The 23,915-nt window shown below is 31.9% G+C and overlaps 1 protein-coding gene across 7 annotated transcripts in view; it reads right to left on the bottom strand.

The window, feature by feature from the left end:
- LOC145966008 (uncharacterized) overlaps positions 1-23,915 on the bottom strand; it is a 60,499-nt gene that overhangs the window by 23,473 nt on the left and 13,111 nt on the right. For 2 of the 7 annotated variants that reach the window (XM_083089671.1, XM_083089673.1), the window contains exon 1: positions 1,515-3,482. The exons of 3 other annotated variants lie outside the window; for them this stretch is intronic. In XM_083089671.1, the coding sequence (XP_082945797.1) occupies positions 1,515-1,596 (82 nt within the window). In that variant the 5' untranslated portion in view covers positions 1,597-3,482. Of the gene's footprint in view, positions 1-1,514; positions 3,483-23,915 lie in introns of those variants that run through there. 2 more of the 7 variants (XM_083089672.1, XM_083089668.1) reach the window with 1 other exon arrangement.

The raw sequence follows: 23,915 nt of genomic DNA, 5'->3' as shown, positions 1-23,915 counted from the left end.
ATATTTTATATCCTTAGATAGGAAATACACAAGCAACATTCTTCTTTAAGAGCGGTGAAAATTCTACGCAATAATATTTACGTAAGCTGACCATTTAGATGATAAATTATTAATTTGCCTAAAATGTTTAAATAATAAACTTCGCTACACAGCGTACAATTATTGCGCGTTAATTAGGATCTTTGCTTATAAAGATGCTGCTCGCTTTTTCCCTTTAATTTACGTATTAAAGATACACATTACGTATCAAAGAGCATATTATAATATTTTCGATGCAATTAGAGAGTAAGATCATAATATAGTTATTTACACGCGTATATATTTACATTACGTTACATTAACGGCATATTATATTCCTCCAACATTCTAATTACGTTAATTGCAGAAGATGCAAGCATGATGTGATATACGCGTTTCTACATAACTAGATCATGATGAAGGCTTTCTATCGTCGAGACAAGGAGATCTAAAAAACAAAAGTTGACAAAATAATATTTGAAATAGAAAATAAAAATATTTACGCGAGTTATTTTTTATACTGGAGTATAAATGATTATATTTAATAAAATAATCATTTATATGTATGTTATATACATATATGCTAATTAAAATTTTATTTTGAGATATTTGGGATTTATTTTATGAATCAGAAATAAATGTTTCAAATTTGTATTTTTTATTAGATGTTTCAATAATCAATTAAAATAATTATTTTCTCACATTATATGAGCAGTAAAATTTTTGAAGAAATATTTTTTTCTAAATTTGTATTTATTTTATTTCTTTTCTTCTCTTACAGCTTATGCCCATTAAATCGATTTTTACATACTTTATTAAATTATATTAATTGATTTTTATTTAATTTTATGTAATTTTTTATGTAAATTGGAATTAAATAAGTGCCGAAAAAACACATTTTTATTTTATTATTTTCTCATTATTTTCTAAATATTTTTATTACATGTGACATTTTAAATAAAATTTGAAATAAAACAAGAGAAATAATAATTAATACACACAAGTTCCACCTTAAGATATTTTAATATAAATTCTATATGTGTAAATTTTATGTAAATATTATATAAATTTTTATCTATAATTTATATATATATATATATATATATATATATATATATATATATATATATATATATATATAATATATATATATAATATAATATATATATATATATAAATTTTTAATATGTATATATAAATTTCCCTCTCTTTCTATCTGTCTTTATTTTAAAAAAAATTTATTATTTTAATAAATAATTTTAATTATTGCATTTTCAATATTTCCTATATAATATTTGTATTTTCCTATCACATTCTTACGAAAAATATAATTATTTCAATATTTTATTTAAATAAATCTATTATTTTTTCACTCAAATAATTATTTAAATAATCTGCATTTCAAATATGTTTTTTTGTATTGAGTGTAAATTATATTATGCATAGGTGAGTCTCACGAATGTTGTCCATTAACCACCGCTTATGTATTTATGTACCTTGACTCTGATTCTGCCGCCTGAGACGATTCTCCTGCTTAACTTTGCGGACGGTGGTGGCCATCGCGTGTTGGCTGACCATCTCTGACGAATACTTTCACGAATGCACTTCGAGTCCCTTGTTTTCACCCTCGAACGAAGCTAACGACAAGCCCCGAGTTTTTTCAATTCGTGTTTCTTCGAATAATACGCACTCTTTTATGAGTTTCTCGCGCCCATTGATTATTATAATCATCCGTCTACGATCTAAAGTCTCGAATCGTCGGGAAATATAATATATCGATCACGAGAAAGATGTACAGATGATGACAGAGGCTTGATTGAGGACCACCCAAGATGTGATTTGAATGAAGTGTCCTTTGCCGCTCGTCAGCAAATTTCTCATTTTACACGAGGAAGAGGTCGATGATGACAGACTGCAACTGCTGCGTTAGACACGACGAGCACTTTGTAAAATTACAAAGCTCATTAATTTGCACGGTACATTTCAAAATAGTTTCGTCAATTTCTTGCATGGGAAAAGGCACTTTTTTCTCATTAAAGTATGTAATTAATTTAAGTTTTTGATTTCACTCATCTCTTTCATGATTGATGCATAAAACAATATATCACTTTAATTAAGGAAACACAGACCGATAATACAATGAATTAAAATGTATGCGGTTTTGTAACGCAAGTCCTCCAAGAGAGGAATTGGGTTAATTAGCATTCTTTGATGGACTTCCGTTTCACAGACAACCCTTTGTCTCACCCACGAAAATCACACAGGTCTTTTTTTCCCAAAGACTGTCATCATCTTGTCACTTTCACGCGAAAATACTTATTGTTTGCAGCGGTGAAAACTCGCTTATTTTTCGTGCAGTTGCACACGAAAAGAAAACGCATTCTAAGTCGACTATGTGGAATAACTTTCCTCGGGTTTCATTTCGCGGGAAAGGTCGCGCGCACAAACCTAAAAATTTTCAATTTATTTATTTTAGCGGGAACAACGCGCCGATCATTTTCCTCGATTTTCCAGATGGAACTCATCACAAATGTGTTGGCGCTTTTTAAATTTCCACGCACTGTTTCTGAAATGGAAGTTAATGTACAATGTCTCTTGCAAATTTATCGTCCCCTTTCTTCTTCGCGGGTAGAAAACTTTTTCTTTGTCATAGTTTAATGGCAAGCTTCCTCGAGCATTCTTTTTCCTTTTCTCTCTCTTTCGCTCTCGTCGGTTCTTGTAATATCCAGTATGATCCAATTTATTCAACCGCTGCCTTGATTACTCGACGATGTTATTTGCTGCTCCGCGAGACTTCCGGTGCTTCATAATAAAACGTACTTTATTTGTGACGTTAATGCAACTCCGAATAAATGTTTCTCGTACTCTTTTTGTTATTCATTAACTCAGCTGTGTGTGTTCCTCTTTTTTACTTTCTGATTAATCTATCATCCATCTCGAGTCTATCATTTGATTAAATCTACTTGAATTTCATTCAAAATTTCCGATTAACGTTCACTTATTCTATTTTCGAGTCAAATCCGCGAGCGTTTAATCTCTTAGTTTCCTATTCATCAATCTTGATAAAAGCTGATCAGTCAATGCAACACATAAAATTAAATCAGTGTCCATATCTATCTCCTCTAGTTCAATCTCTAATCAGTTCACGTTATTGCTCCTGAATCCTCGGATTACTTTTCTCCTCCTGTTCCTCCTTTCGCGCACTGGATATCCGACCGAATATTAACACCTAGAGCTTTCATCGGGTACTCAATCAACCTTCCTCGAAACGTTCACACTTTCAATCATTTCGGTTCCTTCTCCAAGGATCGCGCTATCGACGTGCACAGATTTTTCCCCGCTGTTCCAGGCTGTTCGCGCGTGACTCGCGTTCACGCGAATGTCGAAGGAAGCGGATTTTCCTTCCTTCGTGTTGGAACGAGCGACGCGTGCGAGCGTGTATGGCCACCTCTTTTAGAGAGCTGCCACGCTTGCCGGTGGAGCTCAAACTTTCCATTGAGTGAACGTCTGGTTCCGCCGTTCTGACTTCACTTCCGGTATCGTCCCACCACGAGGAGTCATTATAGACGCCTTGACGGGGGGAGAGAGGGCAAGACGACGAGCGGAGAGGGATGAACAAACGGCCACGAAGAGCAATAGCCAGAGCAATCGAGTGAGAGAGTTGAATCGCGAGAGGGAGAGGGCGAGCGACGTCAAGGGGAAAGAGAGAGAGAGAGAGGCAGAAGAAACAGACCTCCCGACTCACGGGGATAATTTATTCCGCGCTCATACGCGGCCGGGCTCGGCGACGCGCATCCGACGAATATCAAGCTGCTCGTCGTCGGATCTCTCTCGATCACCGATCGTTAGATCCGGACAGGACGCATGAACTCACGTCCACGACGAATTTTCGTATTTATCACTCGTGCCTTCGAACCTTCGTCTCGCAGAGAAATCGTATCTTTTGAGTCAATAAATAATCCTTTTTAAAAAAGTGAATGAATAAAGAAAAAAATATGTAAACAGATGTAAAAAAATATTTTTTTTTAGAATTATTATCGATAAACATAATTTTGATGATATAATTAGTGTCTTAATACGAAATGGATGACACGTTTCTGAGTCTTTTATAACTATAGTTACGCACGCAAATAGGATTTAAAGTTCCTTAATCGAATGTGTGCCTCGCTATGGTTTAGGGATTAATAAGACTTTGTGAGACATTCTCTTATGTAATCCCTTTTGTGAACTTAAGAACTTGACAAAGTTATAAAGCGTAAAACAAAAAGTTGATAATGTATAATCATTCTTCGATTTAATTCAATATTCGATTTAGCTCATCTCATTTCTAAAATAAAACACAATTGTCAGTTCATCTTTTGATAAAAATTAGTCGCCCAATTTGTCAAGAAATTAATTTCCAAAAATCGAAATAGCTGAATAATTTTAAACATTCTAATTATATATTGATTTCAACATACACCTTTAATTATACATTGAATTTTCGCGCAACATGTTAAAATTGAAAATTTGCATTTTTTAATTTTTTATTATTAGAATTATTTATAAATAAATAGATATAGAATAATCTATTTCGATCTAATTATTTTCACATCCCGTATGTATAAATTATTTAAAATGTTTAAAGATTAAATTAACCATTCGGAAATTTTTTAAAAAATTTATTAAATGACAAAAATTATTCAAGATAAATTTTATCGTAAGATCAATTTTGCACGTCACAGAATTAAAACCATCATTCGCTTGATCAATATTCTGTTTTCACGACTCTGATTCGACGAAATTCGCGGCGCAATCACAGGCCACAATTTGGCCGACGAGAAATTTTGTATCCAACATTACGGGATAAATTATGGTTCGTAATTCGATGAGAGAAAAGAAAGAAAAATCCACGTATGCGCCAACAACTTCATGGTTCGACGAGATTTTCACGTTGGTAATAACACGCTTGCGGCGCGTATTGGGAGGCAAAGAAAAAGACGCGATCGAAACGCAGATTAGTGGCTGTCGATTGCGTGGAATCATTATCGGGGGATGTAGGGCACGGCAAAGATAAGAGAAAATCGAGCGGCTTTTCACGATGACCGGGGGAAAGCTGATTCGAGCGAAGATGAAGAGACGCAGGAAGAGCTTGATCTACTCGCTTTTAATTTCTGTCTCGATCTCGGCTCTCGAACATCCGAGTGTGTTGATCGTCGTTTTTGCCGTGTGAGACAGCCCAGAATAAATTCCCATCGCACGCTTGATACATTTCTAATACAGAATACAGGTCGGGATTGAATAGATCTCACGGTTAGGAGCCATTTCAATTAGAATAGCAAATTTTAATTAGTAGCCAATGCTAGCCAGCTGTTATTCGTATAAATAAGCGCTATCCATCAATCAGTATTCGTGAAAAATATGCTTGTGAGATTGATTGAGACTGTCCAGTCTTGTACTTGATTATCAGCTGATATGTTAATACGCAAGATGCATAGTAATTGGAATAATTTAACTTCTGCTAATTTAATTTAGGAAAATGTAAATTGTTAATTAAACATATTAATTGGAATTTTTGCGAAAGTATAAGTTATGTCTTTCAATTTCTCGCAGAATGAAAGTTGTTGCAGCTATAAAATCTCGGCGTAGATTCACTCACTCGCTAATCTATCCGTCACTTTTAACCATCCACATTGTGATGGATCATCGCCTCGACCGAGATCACTATCTTCCCTCTTAGTGCTCCCGAGATCAATCAATGGATAAGAATTCGCGGCTGTTATTGACAGAACGCGGATTTAACATCCACCTGTCAACTGCGCCCAACACATTTGATATTTTAAGGTAAAAATTTTTCTATAAATTTCCTTTGATATAAATTTTTCCCAATATTCGCCGCATCAGGAGCTATAATTAGGTTGATTTTCTCAACCAGCCAATCTACCAACGGCAAGTATTTCCAAATACGGGACACGTATGGCATAGAATCGTAAAATCGATGACAAAACGCATTCGCCGTTGCAGTGTGGGATTCGATTAACGATTCGCGCGCAGAATCTCGTCGATTGTATCAGAGAGAGAGTTGATATCGCGGGTACGCACGTTTCAGTCGTTTCCTATTTTCTCGTTTCCTTCCTTTTTCCCCCGGCGAACCCGTTTCTCGACGAACGCAATTCAGCGCGGCCGAGTCGATATCCACATCCGTGCTTGTCGATCCCAGGATTTTTAATGAACCACATATACCTGCCGCACTTACCCCTTTCGCGGCCGGCTTGATGACCGGCTCGCATCCACTATCGATTTCTGCTATCAAGCCCGATTATATTCGCGCCAAGGCGCGTGAGAAACGCTCTTGGAAATTATACATGCTGCTAAGAAATGTTATTCTTAAAGGGAGTCCAGTAGTGTAGAATAACTTTGATAGTAGTTACGATATAATATAATACAATGTAACGTTTATACATATATGGTCTCTCACTATAGGTAATGGTCACCGCACAATTTGAGTCACTTCTAATATAGTTTGTGAAAAAGAAAATTATAATTTTAAAAATAGTTCTTTTTTTTAACGAAGAACAAATTTTGATAATAAAAATTTAAAGAGCGTTAATTTTTTAATAAGACTTAAAATTGCCTTTATATTTTTAAATAGGAATATATGATTTTATTTCTTAATAATATAGAAGACATGAAAATCGATTCAAAATTCATTATATATAATTATTTGTTTTGATAACATTATTAAAAAATTATTCTTTTTATTTAAAAAGTAAAGTCGATTGTTTGATAGTTTAAAATGCGCACATTTTATTGTGCTTTAAATTATAATTATAAAATTTGTTTGCTAAAAGTCACTCATTTCTTGTCTATAATGATGACGATATTAAATGAAAGAGAAAGAAAGAGAGAGCATCCTGTATAGAATATATTAAAATATAAATAATATTCCTTTCATTCATAAATTGTTTAATAAGTTCGAAGCTAATTTTCTCTAGCAATTTAATTTTTATAATTATCATTGCTAACATATTCACAATTAGAACTTTCGAATAAATTTATCTCGCTTATGCGAGATTGTACACGAAGCATCATTTCTTGAATGTAAATTATGAAAACTATATTATAAGACAAGAATGTTCAATTTTCCATGAATAATAACATTGTATTATTATGCATTCCTTATATAGCCTGTATAGTTGTTATTTCTCCATTTTGCCCACAAGTTTCATTGTTTGTACTTCATTATGGAAGAAGTTATCGCTAATAGTTACCGTAGCGTATTTCTAATGTAATTTTCCTTGAAATGCAAAGAGTGCCATGAGATTGTTAATCAGAATATTCACGGTTTATAAATTCTCCAATCCATTTGAGATCCACATTTTCTCCATTAACAAGAATATTTAAGCAATCGACCGATTTATAAGCAATTAAAAATACAGATATTCAGATAAAGAGAATTTACAAAAAGAAAGAGGAAGAGATAATTCAAGATTGATTATAGAAGCCACAAATAAAAGATGCATCGATACATATGAGAATACGCTCTCGGGTGCAATGCATCGTCTAAAACAATAAATTTCGCACTTCTCATGATTCTCGATTCGCTAACACATGATTAAAGACGCGATTAATGGTATCTAGATCTCAACTTGATTTTACAAGCGTCCCTTCCGTCAATTTTGTCGTTAGTTTCATATCGTATCTCGTTTCTCATCGAGATATCGCTAGAATAAATCTCGCGCGTTTTATGTAAAAAGCAATATCTCGCTTTTTATTGAAATTCAAGGCGCATGTTGTCGCGCTGATCGATTCAACATTGGTCTATTTAATACCCCAATTAAAATTCTAGGCTAAATATGACAGCAGCAATTTATTTAGCAAAATATTACAGAAATTATCTAGTTATAAAATAATTATGTATAAATATATCTGATATTATAATTATTAATTCCATCATCTACTAGTCTATCTGATCGATCGAGAAAACGTGTTGAAGATGCGCAGAACCTTATACAAGGCTCTCTAATCCGTGACAACGTTCGATGACCACCATTCGTTCGCCTCTTCTCATCGTCTTTTTGGACTTTGTTGAATCTTTATGCAGTCTCTTAACCCTTTATCACTCGCTCGTTATCGCGAGACGTGGCAAGTTGGGTCCACGCTCTCCCTCTTGGGTCGACGCAGTCGCATTCGATGTCGCGTTTCAAGTATCTCGTCATCGTCGCGTTGCAAAATCGATAAAGATTCCTTTACCGCCGTTGGACTTTTACTCTCGGCGTTATTATCGCGTGGGCGTCTGCAACGCCCGGCGAATTTCGCGTAGGCGGCAGAATTGTCTCCCGCTGTGATGCTTTCATCCTGTTCGCGGCAGCGTACAAGCGTAACGCGAAAATTATAATTGTTTCTCGTCTTCGGAAGAGACGTATATAAATCGAAGGAAAAATGTTTACAGAGAAACCATCAAATTTATGCTCATAATAACATGATTGTTATTAATATATGACATGATATATAACTATATTACATATGATTAATATTATATATGACTATCTTTTTCAAGAACGATTGCAAATGACGGCGGAACCGTAAAGTAGCGTGCGATTAAATCCATCAGTTATACGTTTATCTGTTTTTCTAACGGTAACGTGCGGTTGAGAAACGCGGAAAATGCAACGGTCACACACGTCGTCGCGATGGGAATCGAGATTGTGGCATGATAGTACGCAATAGTGGTGAATGGCGGGTGTTTGCCACTTTTGGGGCGGGTCCTATTGACCGAGAAGGACAGTGGACACACAACGGTGCCCGTGAGAAAATACGTTGAGGAAGAAGAGGTCGGCGAAGAAGAGAAGAAGAAGAAGAAGAAACGGTGGTTACCGATGTGTGCGTCATGGTGAAGAATTTACGTGGTAGGGTAGGTGGCTCGACCGAGAAACTAGACTCCACTACTATGTGGATGCACTTAAACGACTCAACCATGCGTGCTTCCCCGCGTCACAGGTGAGCTGAGAGACGCTCGACGAACGAGTCCTGCATGTGTAGAAAAGGAAGAAGAACGTGGACGGGGACGGCAAAGTAGGAAAAGATCGAGTCCCTCCCCTCTTTTACCCTTCCTTCGCTCGCTAATCGTCGCTACGCTCGTTTTCCGAGGCAGAAAAAAGGGGTAGTTCAAGGTTCATTGTCCATCATTTGCAGTCTTTAACTCCCTGCGTACCGACGACAGCTTTCATAAAGTTTTATATCCGGTAATGACGCAACAAACGCTTACGCACAGTCTCTGATCTATAATCTTCCTAAGTGTCTTGCGTACATATTTGCTTCAAACTGCTATCTTATTAAAGTAATACACGAAACGTTATATTTTATATAACGTTTCGTGTATTACTTTAATAAGATAGAGATCATTTTTTTTTAATATTCCAAATTTTTTTCAAACATTTCTGATGGAAGATTTAACTCTGAATATTTTGTTTTATTTTAATATATAAATATATTTGCAATAAAATTACTTTATGTGTACATATGTCCATTATTTTTTTTAATAATTTTATATTTTGTATTCTCTTTATATAATACATACATAATTTTATATTATTGCTATTATTATTATGATGTTGCGTCGTTCAAATTTTTTAATTAGCACATACACTAATGACATATTTTACTTCGTCACATGCTCATATATGCATCATTATAAGCAATTCACTGATTCATATCTGTATCATTTCCCTCTAATGACTTTCAGTATCATCCGCATCTTACTGAGAGAATCTTATATACCATGTTACTGTTATTATTATGACATGCACTGTCTTATTATATATATCTGGAACTTGCCTCAGAATAATAAACTGATTCCTCTCTCTCTGTCCCGAGATCTCTCTCTCTCTTTCTCTCTTTATAATATTTATTGCCTTCCGAGTAACGTCACACGCCTTCTTTATCATAGCCACGCAATCGTGCAATATGCGTCAAATGAGTATACACAACGGCTCAAAAGGAAAATACGAGATTTATGATTAGTTCATGTGCGTCGAAGAAGAGGAGGGTCAGGGTTGGATCAAGGAAACGGATCGCTTTATGCTACTCTCATGCAGTCGTTAATCGAAGCTCCAATGTTTCTACGCCGCAGGAACGAAACTGTGTCGATGCTATCAACAGGCATACCAAAGAGGAGTGAACTGACCGTAACAATTTGCCTCTAACGATTTGCAAAAGTATCGATTATAATATATTTTATCAATACGGGAAAAAGCATCCTCGAAGATAATTAAATTATATACGGTTTGACCTCGTAATATCGCGAAAGATTTTCGATGGCGGTGTCTTTAATGCTTGAAATTGAACAAGTAATTTTGCAATATTTAAATTTAAAAAATTAGTATTTAAAAATAATATTTTTAATATTTTTATAATATTTTTAACTCTATTTATTTTATCTTTATATATTTTATCTTAATATTTTTATCTATTTATTATATTTTTAAATCTTTTTATAATATTTTTATAATATTTTTAAATCTAGATTTTTCCTATTTAAAAAAATCTATACTTAGAGATTAATATTATTTTTATTAATTAAATAAATAATTTTTTGCGTGACAAAAACAAGAGTGACTCTAAAATATTTTATAGATGAATTGAGATGTGCATCGATACAAAAAGATTGACACGTTACGATGAGGAATCTAATAAGATATGATGATAAGATGCCAGATCCAGCAATGGCTGCGAAAATTAAAAAATACGGTGTCAAGCATAGAAAGCTGTAACTAAGCTACAGTTAAGTACAGCTTTTTGCAAGCCGGATATTCGTATATTCGTTGTTTTACGTTACACTGTTTAAATAACTCATGCATATTCAAATGCCACGCGATGATAACGGCAACTCATATATATTCCCTCGTGCAGCATCCGCGAGCACGTCTCAGACAGATCACTTTAATTGTCTCGCTTATGACGGGTTAATGCGACACATTTAATATTACTTTATCCGCTGACGTGTACTCTTTATTGTGGGTTTATTATAATATTGTGATTGTAATATTTTAGACCTTTGTATCTTGACATTCTCAGAGAACGGCACATAATTATTTTCTTCGATTGCCAACAGAAAAAAGAAGAAATTAGAAAAAAATGCAAAATTTTGAAAAATCATTCTTATAGATTTCGAATTACCCTTATATTCATAACGAAAATATCATACTATTTTTTTATATCATTATTATTTTTCTATACCATTTTGTATTTTTTCAGCACACACACATACATATATTACATATTATTTCAATTTTGTACATGTACACAAAAAAATACAAATATATATATTATCCGCATATCTGTGATACTTATTTTCCACAAAACTGCTTAAAATAAAATCACATTTAAAGTAAGAAATAGGTCAAAGATTTTTGGTGCAGTTTCTCCAGTTTCTAGCCAATAAAGATAGAAGCAGGTCATGAACGGTTTTAGTAAAGTTAACTTTAATTTCTTACTTCTTTCTATAACTATAATTTATATTCGATTAATAAAATTTCGTTGGAATCTGAACTAAAGATACGCGGTTAATATAGACATGTAATTTGATTATTCTTTGCAAAATTAGATAAATAAAAAAATTAATTAAAAATAAAAGAAATAAATCTTTAAAAAATTAGATAAATAAAGAGAAATAAATCTTTCAGAAATTAACTTTAAAAATGTTTATACGTCCATTTGTCACAAAATATATATTGCAATTTATGTAAGTATACATGCATAATTCCCTCATGACACATAGCCTAATTTTTTTAACGTAGAAGTCAATTTGATCGCCGATCGGTTTCAATCTTCCACACACGCGACGCGGACGATTATATAAACCTTATCCTTGTCGCCTAGAAATTCCCCGTTTAATAAAAAAAGCCTTTAGGAAAGTCCGACGACATGTGCGGTCTTCCTTAACGAAATCATTTTGTCTTGGCTGTCCAGGCTCCTTCTTTTCTCACCGCGGTCATCCCTCCGAGAGTCATCTCGATGCACACACATATACCTCTCTCTTTCTCCTTCTGTCTTATTTTGCTTCCATTCTACTTCTGAACGAACGAACGAGCGAGCAAGCAAGCAACTCATCCATTCCTCCTGCTCTCTCATCGGTCCCGCTGCACGCTACAAACGGCCTTTGAATAGCGTCTAGTTTTTGTCGAGCAACTAGTTTTACCAGGGAGTTTTCATTCTATCCGCGAGTTACTTCGTCCTTCGCGCATCGAGCCACCGTGAAAATTAATCTCTCTGGTTCTCTCATCGCCGTAAAATCTGAAAGAACGTGGATGACGTTTCAGAATTTGTCAAAAATTACCACGGCTCACGTAATTCTCGCAGATTTTATTGATTATTGCTTATTTTTACTGCCAATTGATCTCGCGTTTTATAAATATTTAAGAGAAAAACTAATTTTTAATTATATATTTTTTTTCTTAATAGAAAAAATAGAACAAAGAATATTTAAAAAGTATAAGAATTGAAAATATCATTATTCGTGTGTTAAAAACTTTAACTAAATTTTTTAATATTAATTAATTGTAATCTGATGTATTGTCACGACTTGAAAAATTTATTAATACATTTATAAATATATTTAATTTTTTAAATTTACAAAGTGACTATTATTATAAAAGATTATTTATTTTATTAATTATATATGTGTATCATATTTATATAATACTCCTTTTAAAAGAGAAGAAAAAACAACTTCTTTCCTTTCCTTTCCTTTACTTCTTTCTAATGTGTATGATGAATGTATATATTACATTGAAACATATAGCAAAAAGAATTTAATTAATAGCAGTTTTTATGAGCGCGTTAAACATATATTAATAATCGACTTTAATAAGCATGTGTGAAACGGGGTTACCTTAAGATGCAGGAGGCGCATTAAACGACAATGCAAAAAAAAACTTATATCCAGCAGACTATAAAAATATTCCTCCTATGCAATATTTTCTCAATTATATTTCTACTTGATATTTTATCTTTAGAAGTTGCATTCTAGCTAACATCAGCAGTCTAAGCTTGGAAAATTATCTTCGCATGTTATAAAGTTGTAAAGTAATATCGACAAGCCATTAAAGAAGTACGATAATTAACGGTCCTTAATCGACTCCGATTCGCCTCGCTCATTCGTCGTAAAATCTCTCGCTAAATAATCGCGGTCGTTGCACTCTATTCATTTCTTTCCGATAAGAATGGTATTTGGAATGCTTTGATATTCCAGAATATAAAAATCGCAAGAAGATTAATGGTTATGCTGAGATAATGCGTAAAGTTTCCGTTTTATCGTTAAAACTTTATCTCGTCTCCAACATAATACGGATTTATTTTCAAAGATAAAACAAACGCATATATACTACAAACATAACATATCCTACAAAAATAAAACGGATAATGTTCAGTATACTCAGCAATATAATAGTACATGTACATATATTTGTAGAAAAATCTCTAAATCTTCTCTTTTTTCACGCGTTTACTTACGAAGAATAAGCACGTAAGCGTGTCTGTCTGATAAAGTTCTGAAATTAATAATTTTGCGGAAGAAACTCAGTGAATAAACAATTTGTGAGACTTAACATGTGTCGCTTAATCGACGTCATGGATGCCATTAGCAATTTCGTTGCTTCGTTTCAAACTATATGTGTCACTTGTTACCGTGCGTGAAATATTTCATAGCCAAATGAATTATTAATAAGCAACATTTCTCATTCAAAGGTCTCTACAACTAATGATGTAAATATATACTCTATGTGTATATAATATACTAAGTATTATTTCAGACACGCGTAGCTTCTAGCTATCATTTTCGATTATGGAAATTGCCAGGAGCTGATTGCATTCATGTTAATTTTGATCGAGTATGTAAATCAACAATTTAACCTTAATAATCTTAAAATAATACATATGATACACATAAAATTGTTTACGATATTTAGTTAATTCCATTTTTACATATAATTTTATAATTTTACACAAGCAGCAAAATTTTAATATCGCAAATATTTATTTTCGAAATTAATTCTGTTATTAATATGTCTCATGTAAACACAAACACACATAAATAAATAAATATATGCACGCACACTCCAAGATTTCCGCAATTATTTTAATTTTAGCAAAAATTATATTAAATATAAAAATATATTAAAAAATCAAAAAACAAGGATAATATCAATAGATACGAATTCGCAATTAATGCAATTAATATACAGCTTGAAATTTAATGAAGCAATATAATGTGTGCTATTTACATGATCCATAAATTTATGAATTTCATTAGCATTGTATGCGTTAATTTATCGTTTATGAAACAACAAAATAGTTAAACTAATTTGTATTTGTAGTTTTAAAGTAATAGTTTTAAAATAATTTTTTTATTTACATCAATTTATTTACCTAATATTAGCACATTCATTCAAGCTTATTTTATTTATTTATTAATGTAATTTAGAATTTTTCGACGAGAAATTGTAGATTATTTTATTAGGTTTAAGATTATTTGTGCACATATATATATTGCTTAATTTGTACCATTACATCAAACATAATTTCCTTCGTCAAATTAACACGAAAAAGATTCAAGAGTAATTGACAAAGTGAAAAAAATATCTATATCATTATATATTATGTTCACCGATTGAGATAATTAATAATACGATTCAAATACGTTCAATTTTAATTAAGCGAATCTGTCTAGCCTACCGAATCTAAAGATTACAAATTAGTAATTTCGCAGATAATTCCATCCAATTTATTACAGTGAGTATCCTTAGCTCTAACACTGCTAAAAACAACAATATGGCACGAAAACCTCCGTCGACCATCGAATATGTTAATTTGATATTAAATTTGATTGTCCTTTTAACTGCTCTTTCTCGAGGAATTTTTCTTCGTCGGAGCGCGTTCTATTTCTTTGCTCAATATTTTATAAATAATCTGGAATAATCTATGCTGCACGTGAAATAATTTAAACTGTTACATTGTTGCGCGAGCATAATTTATACAACCGACAGGAAAAAGATAGAATACCAAATTTACGAACTCAGGAATTTACGAACATTCCCTATCTCGGTTCGATCGTGAATTTTCGAGGTCGCGCTGGCAATTTATAAAACGAGTACTCGAGAGACCGGATGGTAAATATGTTAATTAACGTCCTCCGTGGATCCACATAATCCGTGTCCGGTGCCATCGGTTTTACTCTAGTCCGCACTGCTATTCGCCTGAATCTTGTTTACATGTTACTACTACATTTCATCAGTTTCTATCGCACGTTATATAAATGTGTAAAGTATAAATGAGGCAGTGTTAATGATTTTCTTTCAATCTTACGTTCGTGCATTTGCCTTTTCTTGTTTGTAGTCAGACCTTTAATTATCGTCGTTTCCAACTTATTTTTCATTTGTGAAATTTATAGAATTTTTGTTTAATATTTACATTCATCAAAAATTCCAGAAACAAAATTCGAAAAATAAATTATAATTTAATTTATAAATTGTTTAATTCGCGATTTTAAATATATATCTATTTTTATATGAGATATATTGAGAGAGAGATTGATTACTTTTCCTCTCTATCTTATGATACATCGCTCTGCAAATACTCCAATTTAATTAATATCTGATTGATTATATACTCTCCAAATATTTGCAATTGAATCAACGGAACATGTTATGATCACGTATAATGTCAATCTTACTTTACTTTCCCATCAAATGGAAACACTTTAATTGCTAATTACTTCAATATAGTGCAAAATTTCTCGTATCTCTCGATATAAACGTTCATATACTTTTTCTAATTAACGACACAATGCTTACCTTCCTTTTTGCCAATTTGGATGTAATTTCCTAATCACTCTTGAAACAAGAACACGTAACGATACAAATCGCACAATCGTCTAACGTCAAATGTGAGAAATAGCGACGTGTCCTTGTTTACCTGGCCTCAATGATATGTCAGCGTAGTAGGAGGGGTAATACGCTTTACTATTACAAAAGAAAATTGAATAGGAGAAAGGGACAAGGACCGACGCGCAGAGAGACGAAAAATTTATTATTATTCTGTAGAGATTTTGTTGTGTGTGTGTGTGTGTGTGTGTGTGTGTGTGTGTGTGTACCTTAAGAAAAAAATGTATTCATCAATAAGATTCTTTCACATATCTTAGTAGCCTTTGACTCTCGTAAAACTAGTTTTCAAAGTAACAAAAAACTATAATTAGTAATTAGTTTGTAAAGTTGAAGAAATACATAATATTCCCCGCATACCTTTATTTCGTGATGGCAACGAATTAACTATCGTACGGTGTTCGGTTTTTGCGACTGTTCACGTAGCGCGTTGTTGTTTACACGATCTTGTCATTCGCACGGTGAGTTTCGAGCCAGACAGCAGCACAAGCCGCTATGTCGTCGTAATCTTTTGGAAAATATATTCCTATCATTTTTTACAGTTATTAAAATTAATAATTATCAGTTCACGCAATTTATCATTATTGTGACGATAAATAGTATACGTTCGCATCTTGGAACGACACGTAAGAATATCGCGGCGACGGATTTTTGACTCAAGTAGCAAAAAAATATGATATATTAATTTTTCATTAACAATACATGTATATTTTACGCGATTTATGTTTTAAAAATCTACCGAATCTATGCAATATATTTGTATATTGAATTTATATTACATATAAAATCTATACATATCAGACTCACACACATTTTAACTAGGAATTAACTCGATTCGTATAATATTAGCGTGATTTCAAGGTAAAATTGCATTTTCATGTCCTCCGGTTATTAACAAAAATGTCACTAGAAGAATAGATCGAACTCGAATCGAGCAGCGTTTAATTAATAAGCGTTGTGATGTGTTTAATTGGAAAGAACGCAATCGTTGTTATTAATATGTCGTGCTTTAATATTTACCAAATTTCGCATATGTAAATTCGGCATTTGCAAATATCGTTGTCAAGATGTATATTTCACAAGATCTATTCTCGAAATTGTATAAACAATCAGCAAACTTAACTTTATTTTTAAATGTCACTTATTATCCATGCATATTTATCTTTCAATTTAATATATATACATATATAATTTATTTATTTATTTATTTATTCATTTTTATTATAATACGAAATAATAAAATTATTCCAAGATGCAAGCATATACATAGTATTAGTTAACAACACAGAGATAATATATTATAATGACAGTAAATTTTACTGCAATTTTTTAGCAGATCGTATAGATTTGGCATTTATTCTATCATCAAAATATAAATACACGTCACAATTGATGCGATTATCGCGGGGCGAGAGGGGGATCGAAAGTATTGTGCAAAGTGTCTATGATCCAGTGTTTTATTGCAACGTATTGTGCAAAGTGCCTATGACCCTAGTGTTTTGGTGTGCGTGTAATTAATTGTATTTTCGCGAGTACCATGAAGAAACATTAAACAAGAGAGAAAGAAAAGGACCTAGGTAGACATCGTACTATAATAAAGAGGAATCGTGAGTAATTTATAACTTATTTAATTTATTATTATTTGTAAGATTAATTGCTTGTTTCTATTCCCATATAATAGTGTTTTTTAAATTATTTCAAATTATTATGTAATGTAATATTGTATTTTTTTTTTAATTTCGAAATCCTTAAATTTTTAATTTATAATAAAATATTTACATTAATTAATATTTTATATATATGTCTGTATGTGTGTGTATAAATACATTTAAAATATTTCAATATTGTGTGAGATACTTAAGATGAATAATTATTTAAATTATTTTTGTTAAAATTAAATTTTTATTTATCATGTATTGAATAAAAGTTTATGAGTAAAAAATGTACTTGTAGTGAGATTAAATAATCTTTTCTTTAGATATCTTTTTAAAAGATTAGTAAAAAATTTAATTACGCGCAATCATTATTTTTTAAAATATTAATTATTCTACATACTTATATCTTATGTCTTATATCTAATTTGAATGTTTTATTGAATATATTTTAAGATCGCAATATCGTCTTTGTGAATTGTATTGGTGAGTTTCAAATTGTCTTTTTATTTTGACGAAAATCCTATCATACATATGTACGTTTAATTTTGAAATAAAAATTCCTAAACTTAGATTTTAAACAAAAATAATTTGACTACACACACACATACACATAACGAGAATTCGAAACTTATATTACATAATAATTAAAAAAATTTGATTACAACGGGAATTCAAGAGAAATTCAGTCTTTCCTCAAGATGATGTAATTGTAAGGAACCTTCAATTTTATCCGTACATGTACAATTATACTTAAAAGCAATCTCTAAATCATAGATCCTCGCATAACTCATCTCGCGCAATAACATTATACAGTTAACCGGAACAACACGATATATGGGAGACAAACCGGCAGATGTTCATACCGTTTAAGAGACACTGGATGAATCGACAAGTCCTGAGTGTCCTCGCGAGAAAGTTACCTCCGAATGATGCGCGATGCGTTCATCGAATAGCAAAGAGGAAATGATATAAAATATGAAACGGCGTAATGATAGGTGTTGGCAGATCGCGAGCTACATATATAAGATATGCGGATATAGGCGATCGTAAAAACCCGAGCTTTAGAAATGTGAACTGATCTGGGGATGAAAGAGGATGGGGAAGAAGGAATATGGGATTCACATTGGTAGCAAAATATTTATGCGTTTACGTTGAGGAATATCAAGAGATGTGAGTAGCGAATACATTTTCGAAGAGATTTGAGATTGATTTCACCGCGGGCGAGAATTTATTCCGAAAACCACATTCGTGAAATGTGTTTTATTTTTTTTCCCGCGTATCTATTCGATTTTAAAAAAATTTCTCGAAAAATGACCAAAAAATTGAAATATTTATTTTAGGAATGTAATCTCGTATTTTTGTTAAATTAAAATGCGCAACCATATTTAAAAACATATCTTTTAATCAAAACAAGCTTTAAATAAATAAACAATTTTACATAATAAAAAATTTATAAGAGAAAAATAACATAAAAATAAGGAAAAAATATATAAGATGATAAACAAGAGTATATCTTTTTCTGTAACTAGCTTGAATTTGTATAAGGTCAAGGGTTAAAATATGGTCCAACAATATTAAATTAGTAAGTATGTCGCTCACAAAGTTGGCTGAACAGTACATGCTCGGTTCGTCGCGACGAAATGCACGTAGTACTAAATGCATCGTCGCATCCTAAAGCTGAAGAACCGTCTACTTCTTTCTATACGACCATCTAATTAATTACAAGCAGCAAAGAGCTACTGCGAATAACGATGCAGACTAAGAATAGCTGAATGGTATTTGGTGTACGAAGAATATTAAGCTTCCTCGCCGTCTTCTCTCTTTGCATAATTCAAAAAAAACATTCCTGCATTTAATTACTGCTTTATTACAATTCATCTTAAATTTTGACGGCAAATATATGACCAAATTAAGAGATTTAATTTTTATATGATTTAATTTAGTTAAAAAAAAACAATTCCACAAGTTGTATTAATCTAATGGGAAGAGAATGCAAATGATATGCATTTCTTCCGCATTATGCAAATATACAAGTATTTCTGGAACAAAGCTAGAAACTCGCTTGATTTAGTAAATTTAAGCGACGATAGACTTCCTGAATTTATTCACATGTGTAAATTACAAGCAGATTACAGATTAGCTTTTCTCTATCCCAATGACTGACCAAGCAATTTAGAAAAAACTGCATTACTGCATTTTCCGGTGTTTCTCGTTCCGGAAATATTTTTCGAATTTTTAAAATAATTTTTCAATTCACAGATTAATATACAATAATAAATGATTTATAATAAAAGGGTTTCAACATACATAATCTGCATAAAAAAATTAATTCATCTCCATGTATTATAAAATTTATTATTGAGTTATTATTTTCTTTATAAAATTCAATTGCAAGATTGCATAATCAAAGCTTTTTATAAAAATGCACTAATAATTTATATTAAAAATATTGTAAAAAAAATTAAAGAGAAAAATTTGTAACCTCTTTGTTCCTATTTCATATAATCGATAAAAAATAACCGCAATATAAGCCGCGATCAAAACCACGATAATATGTAATACCGAGATCATAAAGCCAATCGCGATAAAAAGTTTGAAAAATTCGAATAAAAAGAAGCAAATAGAAATTGGTCGTGAATTGGTCCAGTTTTGCAACGATCTGAACGAGATACCGTTTATTCGCGTCGATCGACAGCGATTTTTCTGACACAGTTCCTTGCTTACGAGGACAATGTTGATTCGATGATAAATCGAAAACTATCTAGGAACTAACTGTACTAGAGTTTATCCCACAATGCGATTCAATCGACTGCGTCTCGGGACAATAAAGACGTTGGAACGCGATTTGTGCCATCATACAACAAGTTGATATATTCATGTACCGTGACACTTTCATACTGACATACTTTACTCCTAGAAATATTAATGATAATATATCAAAATATTTTATTAAATATTAATAAATATATGTGAGATATATATATATATAATTTAGAAAAATTCAACAAACAATATAAAAAATAATTATGTGTTTTAACATTTTCTAATCTTTATATTTTATCTTTATATTTTATCTTTATATCTTCATATTTATGCTCACTAGCTTGAAATATTTATCTCGACATCGTTTAGTATCGTTTGCATAGATTGTAATGACATTCCTCTTGAAATCGCAACTAGATGATATATAATATAAATAATATTAAATAAAATAGACATTTTATATTTTCAAAGTGGCTACAAATCTATGCATCACAAACCGTAAAATATTATCTATAAATCCTTCAATTTACGTTTTCCTTACGTTGACCCGAATTATATTACATAATTGTCGTGTTTGCACGCGCGTTTTTAATGACGATGTGGAAGTTGGCGCGCGCCTTAATTAAGCCGGCTCTAAGAGCATGGCAATAAAGAACAGCTTTATGTTTTAACGCCATAAAGTTTGCTTCTACTAACATGGCGAGTACATTCAGTAGGGATTTATTTTTCATTCAGTCCTCATCATAACTTTCAAATTTTTATTTTTGTTTTTGCTGTTATACATGCACATATACTTGCGTATTTAAATTATTTATATATTATTTATATATTTAGTTATTAATTTGGCCGTTTCTTTTGATTCTTAAAAATTTAAATTCCAAAAATTATAAAATCTAGAATATTAATAAAAAGTGAAGAAATAATTCTCTAATTTTTATAATTTTCTAATCTTTAATGCACTATTACTTTTGCTTCTGATATCTATTTTTCAGTTATAAAAAATCACCAACTTATCATCTCTCATTTATCATGATTTTCTGATGAATTTTTCATTTATATCGTCTTTGTGTCGAGAAATAAATTTTACCTTTTCACTAAAATTACGCAAATTAATTTTTCTGGATTCTAATTTTTTCTCGTTAATCCGATTGGTAATGATTTCGTCGCGCACCAACAAATTTATGATAGTTTCACGCCTTGTTATAATTTCATACGCGACTGATGGGGAATGTGTTCGACATGCCGTTATAATTTAACATCTCGAGTTAATAACGCGTAATATTAGCAAATATTAATAATATATACACCATTATAGCAGTAATATATCTTCTATTTTCGATCAAAACAAATCGCCATTTCCAGGAATAATCCCGTAAAAATCAAAGTTCGTTCTCTTTCCACAAAAAACAATTTATTATATTAAAAATTATTGCAGCAGTAAATATTGGATTTATATGCAATTCGTTATAATTGATATAAATGTTTCACAAGTCAAACATAACTGAAGTAAGAAAACATTCAAATGTATACCATGAAGAGAAAAGGATTGATTAATAAGTAAAGATGACCTTCTTGTGAAAGGAGGTCAGGAAAGTGAACGATAGGCAAATGTAACATCAAAGTACAACGAATAAGGTGGATATTCTGGAGGCCCGGGGAGAGGGGAGAAGAGAAGAGAGGATCTGGGAACAGGTGAATGAGCGCGAGAAAACTCGGTTATTGATGCACAATTATGTGCACGACCTGCGTGAGTTTGTACATGCACGTGAATGCAATGTTTCATGTCTCGAGTGAACGCAAAGCCAGGTCCGCGAAGCTACTTTTCTCCAACGAAGAATTTGTCGAATTCGATGCGCGAAATTGCTTCACGTTAAATCGGAAATACCGGAGCGCGACTAATTCATAGACCGTGGAATCGATTTGTCCTAATTAATCAATACGTCTCGATTGTACACGTTCATGGGATTCCATTAGAGCAGATAATATTGATAATAATATTGATAATTTCTTATGTTAATGTAAAATATGAAGGGAGAATGGAATAAGGTATGTTAATATCCTTAAGCCATTATTATGATTTATGACACTTTTTCAAGCTTATACAAAAATTTAAAAATTATGGAGATAGATTTAGCATCCTCGTTTAAAAATGATATATAGAGAGTCCGTTTCATTTCGAATATAAATTTATATGAATTTCTCATCTGAATCCCATTCATATATTTTATAAATTTGGTTCTTTTTACGGACATCCCCAAAATATATTGATATATTTAAATCTGCTCATCTCTTTTTATTATAAATATTAATCTAAATATCTCCTTTGGAATCCTTGGCAGTTTCCATACCAATAATTTTACTCGCACATTTGTGACGATCAGAAAACATTCTTATAGTGGCAACCGTATTTTCTTGTCGCGTTACACAGATGACAGAAACCCCGATCGAAATAACGTCATCGGCACAGGTGACGGAGAGAAACGGGTTCTCTCCTGTGGGCAAATATTAATACACCCATAAATCCAAATGCGTCTTTGGAACGGGATTTATAAGTGGTCGATCGAATCGCGGCCGGCATTCGATCGCTATTCGGAATTCGTGCCAGTAGATTATGGATAATCGCCGCGGGAGCAAATTATCGAAAAATACGCTGCCAGCAGCCATGACGGACGCGATACATATTTATGCATATCGTCGAATTTTTTTTCCTCGCAACGCATAATTTGCAAGAGGAATAATAGCGAAAGTCTTAGCCAGTTCGATATTGCGTTCCTCACGCGTTAAAAGTTTGGAAAATTTAACTGATCGACAAATCTTATGCTATTCTTCATGATACGCAGTACACACAAGAGCAAAAATGTGTTACATGAAAATAATTAATTTATATACAATCTTTAAATTATTCAAAATATAATTATAATTACAGTTTTATAATATTCTCTCGTTCGCAATATATTTTTCTTGTATGTATTCCGCTGTTGATGCAGATTTAGTTTACTTTGAATTATTTCTCACGATATTTTAATAGAAATATCGCAAGAAATATAACATTTTATTTCTTAATAATGTTCCTTAATTTATTTAATAATAATGGATTTATTTGTTATTTATTAATCCATTTATTTCTTACGTGTATATCGATTTATTAACATTTATTTATTTTTTAATAATATATTTCATATTTTTATGCCTTGAAAAAATATTTTTATCAGTTTAAAGTACATTATGAACAATAGGGAAGAACTAGAGCAAGAGAATTAAAATAAAATAAACTTTTCTATAAAACTTTGATTATGTTTGCAGATTTATATATTTTATTAGAGTTATATGTTGTCACAGGTAATTTTTCATGCAAATCTGATGGTAAAAAATTCATCTTATCGTAGTTTCCCCATGGCATCAATTCTTTCTCAACTCTTCATCATTTGCAGAAAGTTTAGCCACGTAATAAGACCAAATTGCATTAAAATATGCATGACATGGCAAAGCTAATCTTAATTTTAATAAGAGGCTTTTTGACCAACACAGAGTTAACTTCTCTTCAACTGTCGATGCAGTCGTT

This window comes from Camponotus vicinus, unplaced genomic scaffold (assembly GCF_025532165.1).
Source record: "Camponotus vicinus isolate PSW18456_S1 unplaced genomic scaffold, iyCamVici1.0 SCAF_2, whole genome shotgun sequence".
Taxonomy (NCBI): domain Eukaryota; kingdom Metazoa; phylum Arthropoda; class Insecta; order Hymenoptera; family Formicidae; genus Camponotus; species Camponotus vicinus.
This window is presented reverse-complemented; position numbering and strand designations above follow the sequence as displayed.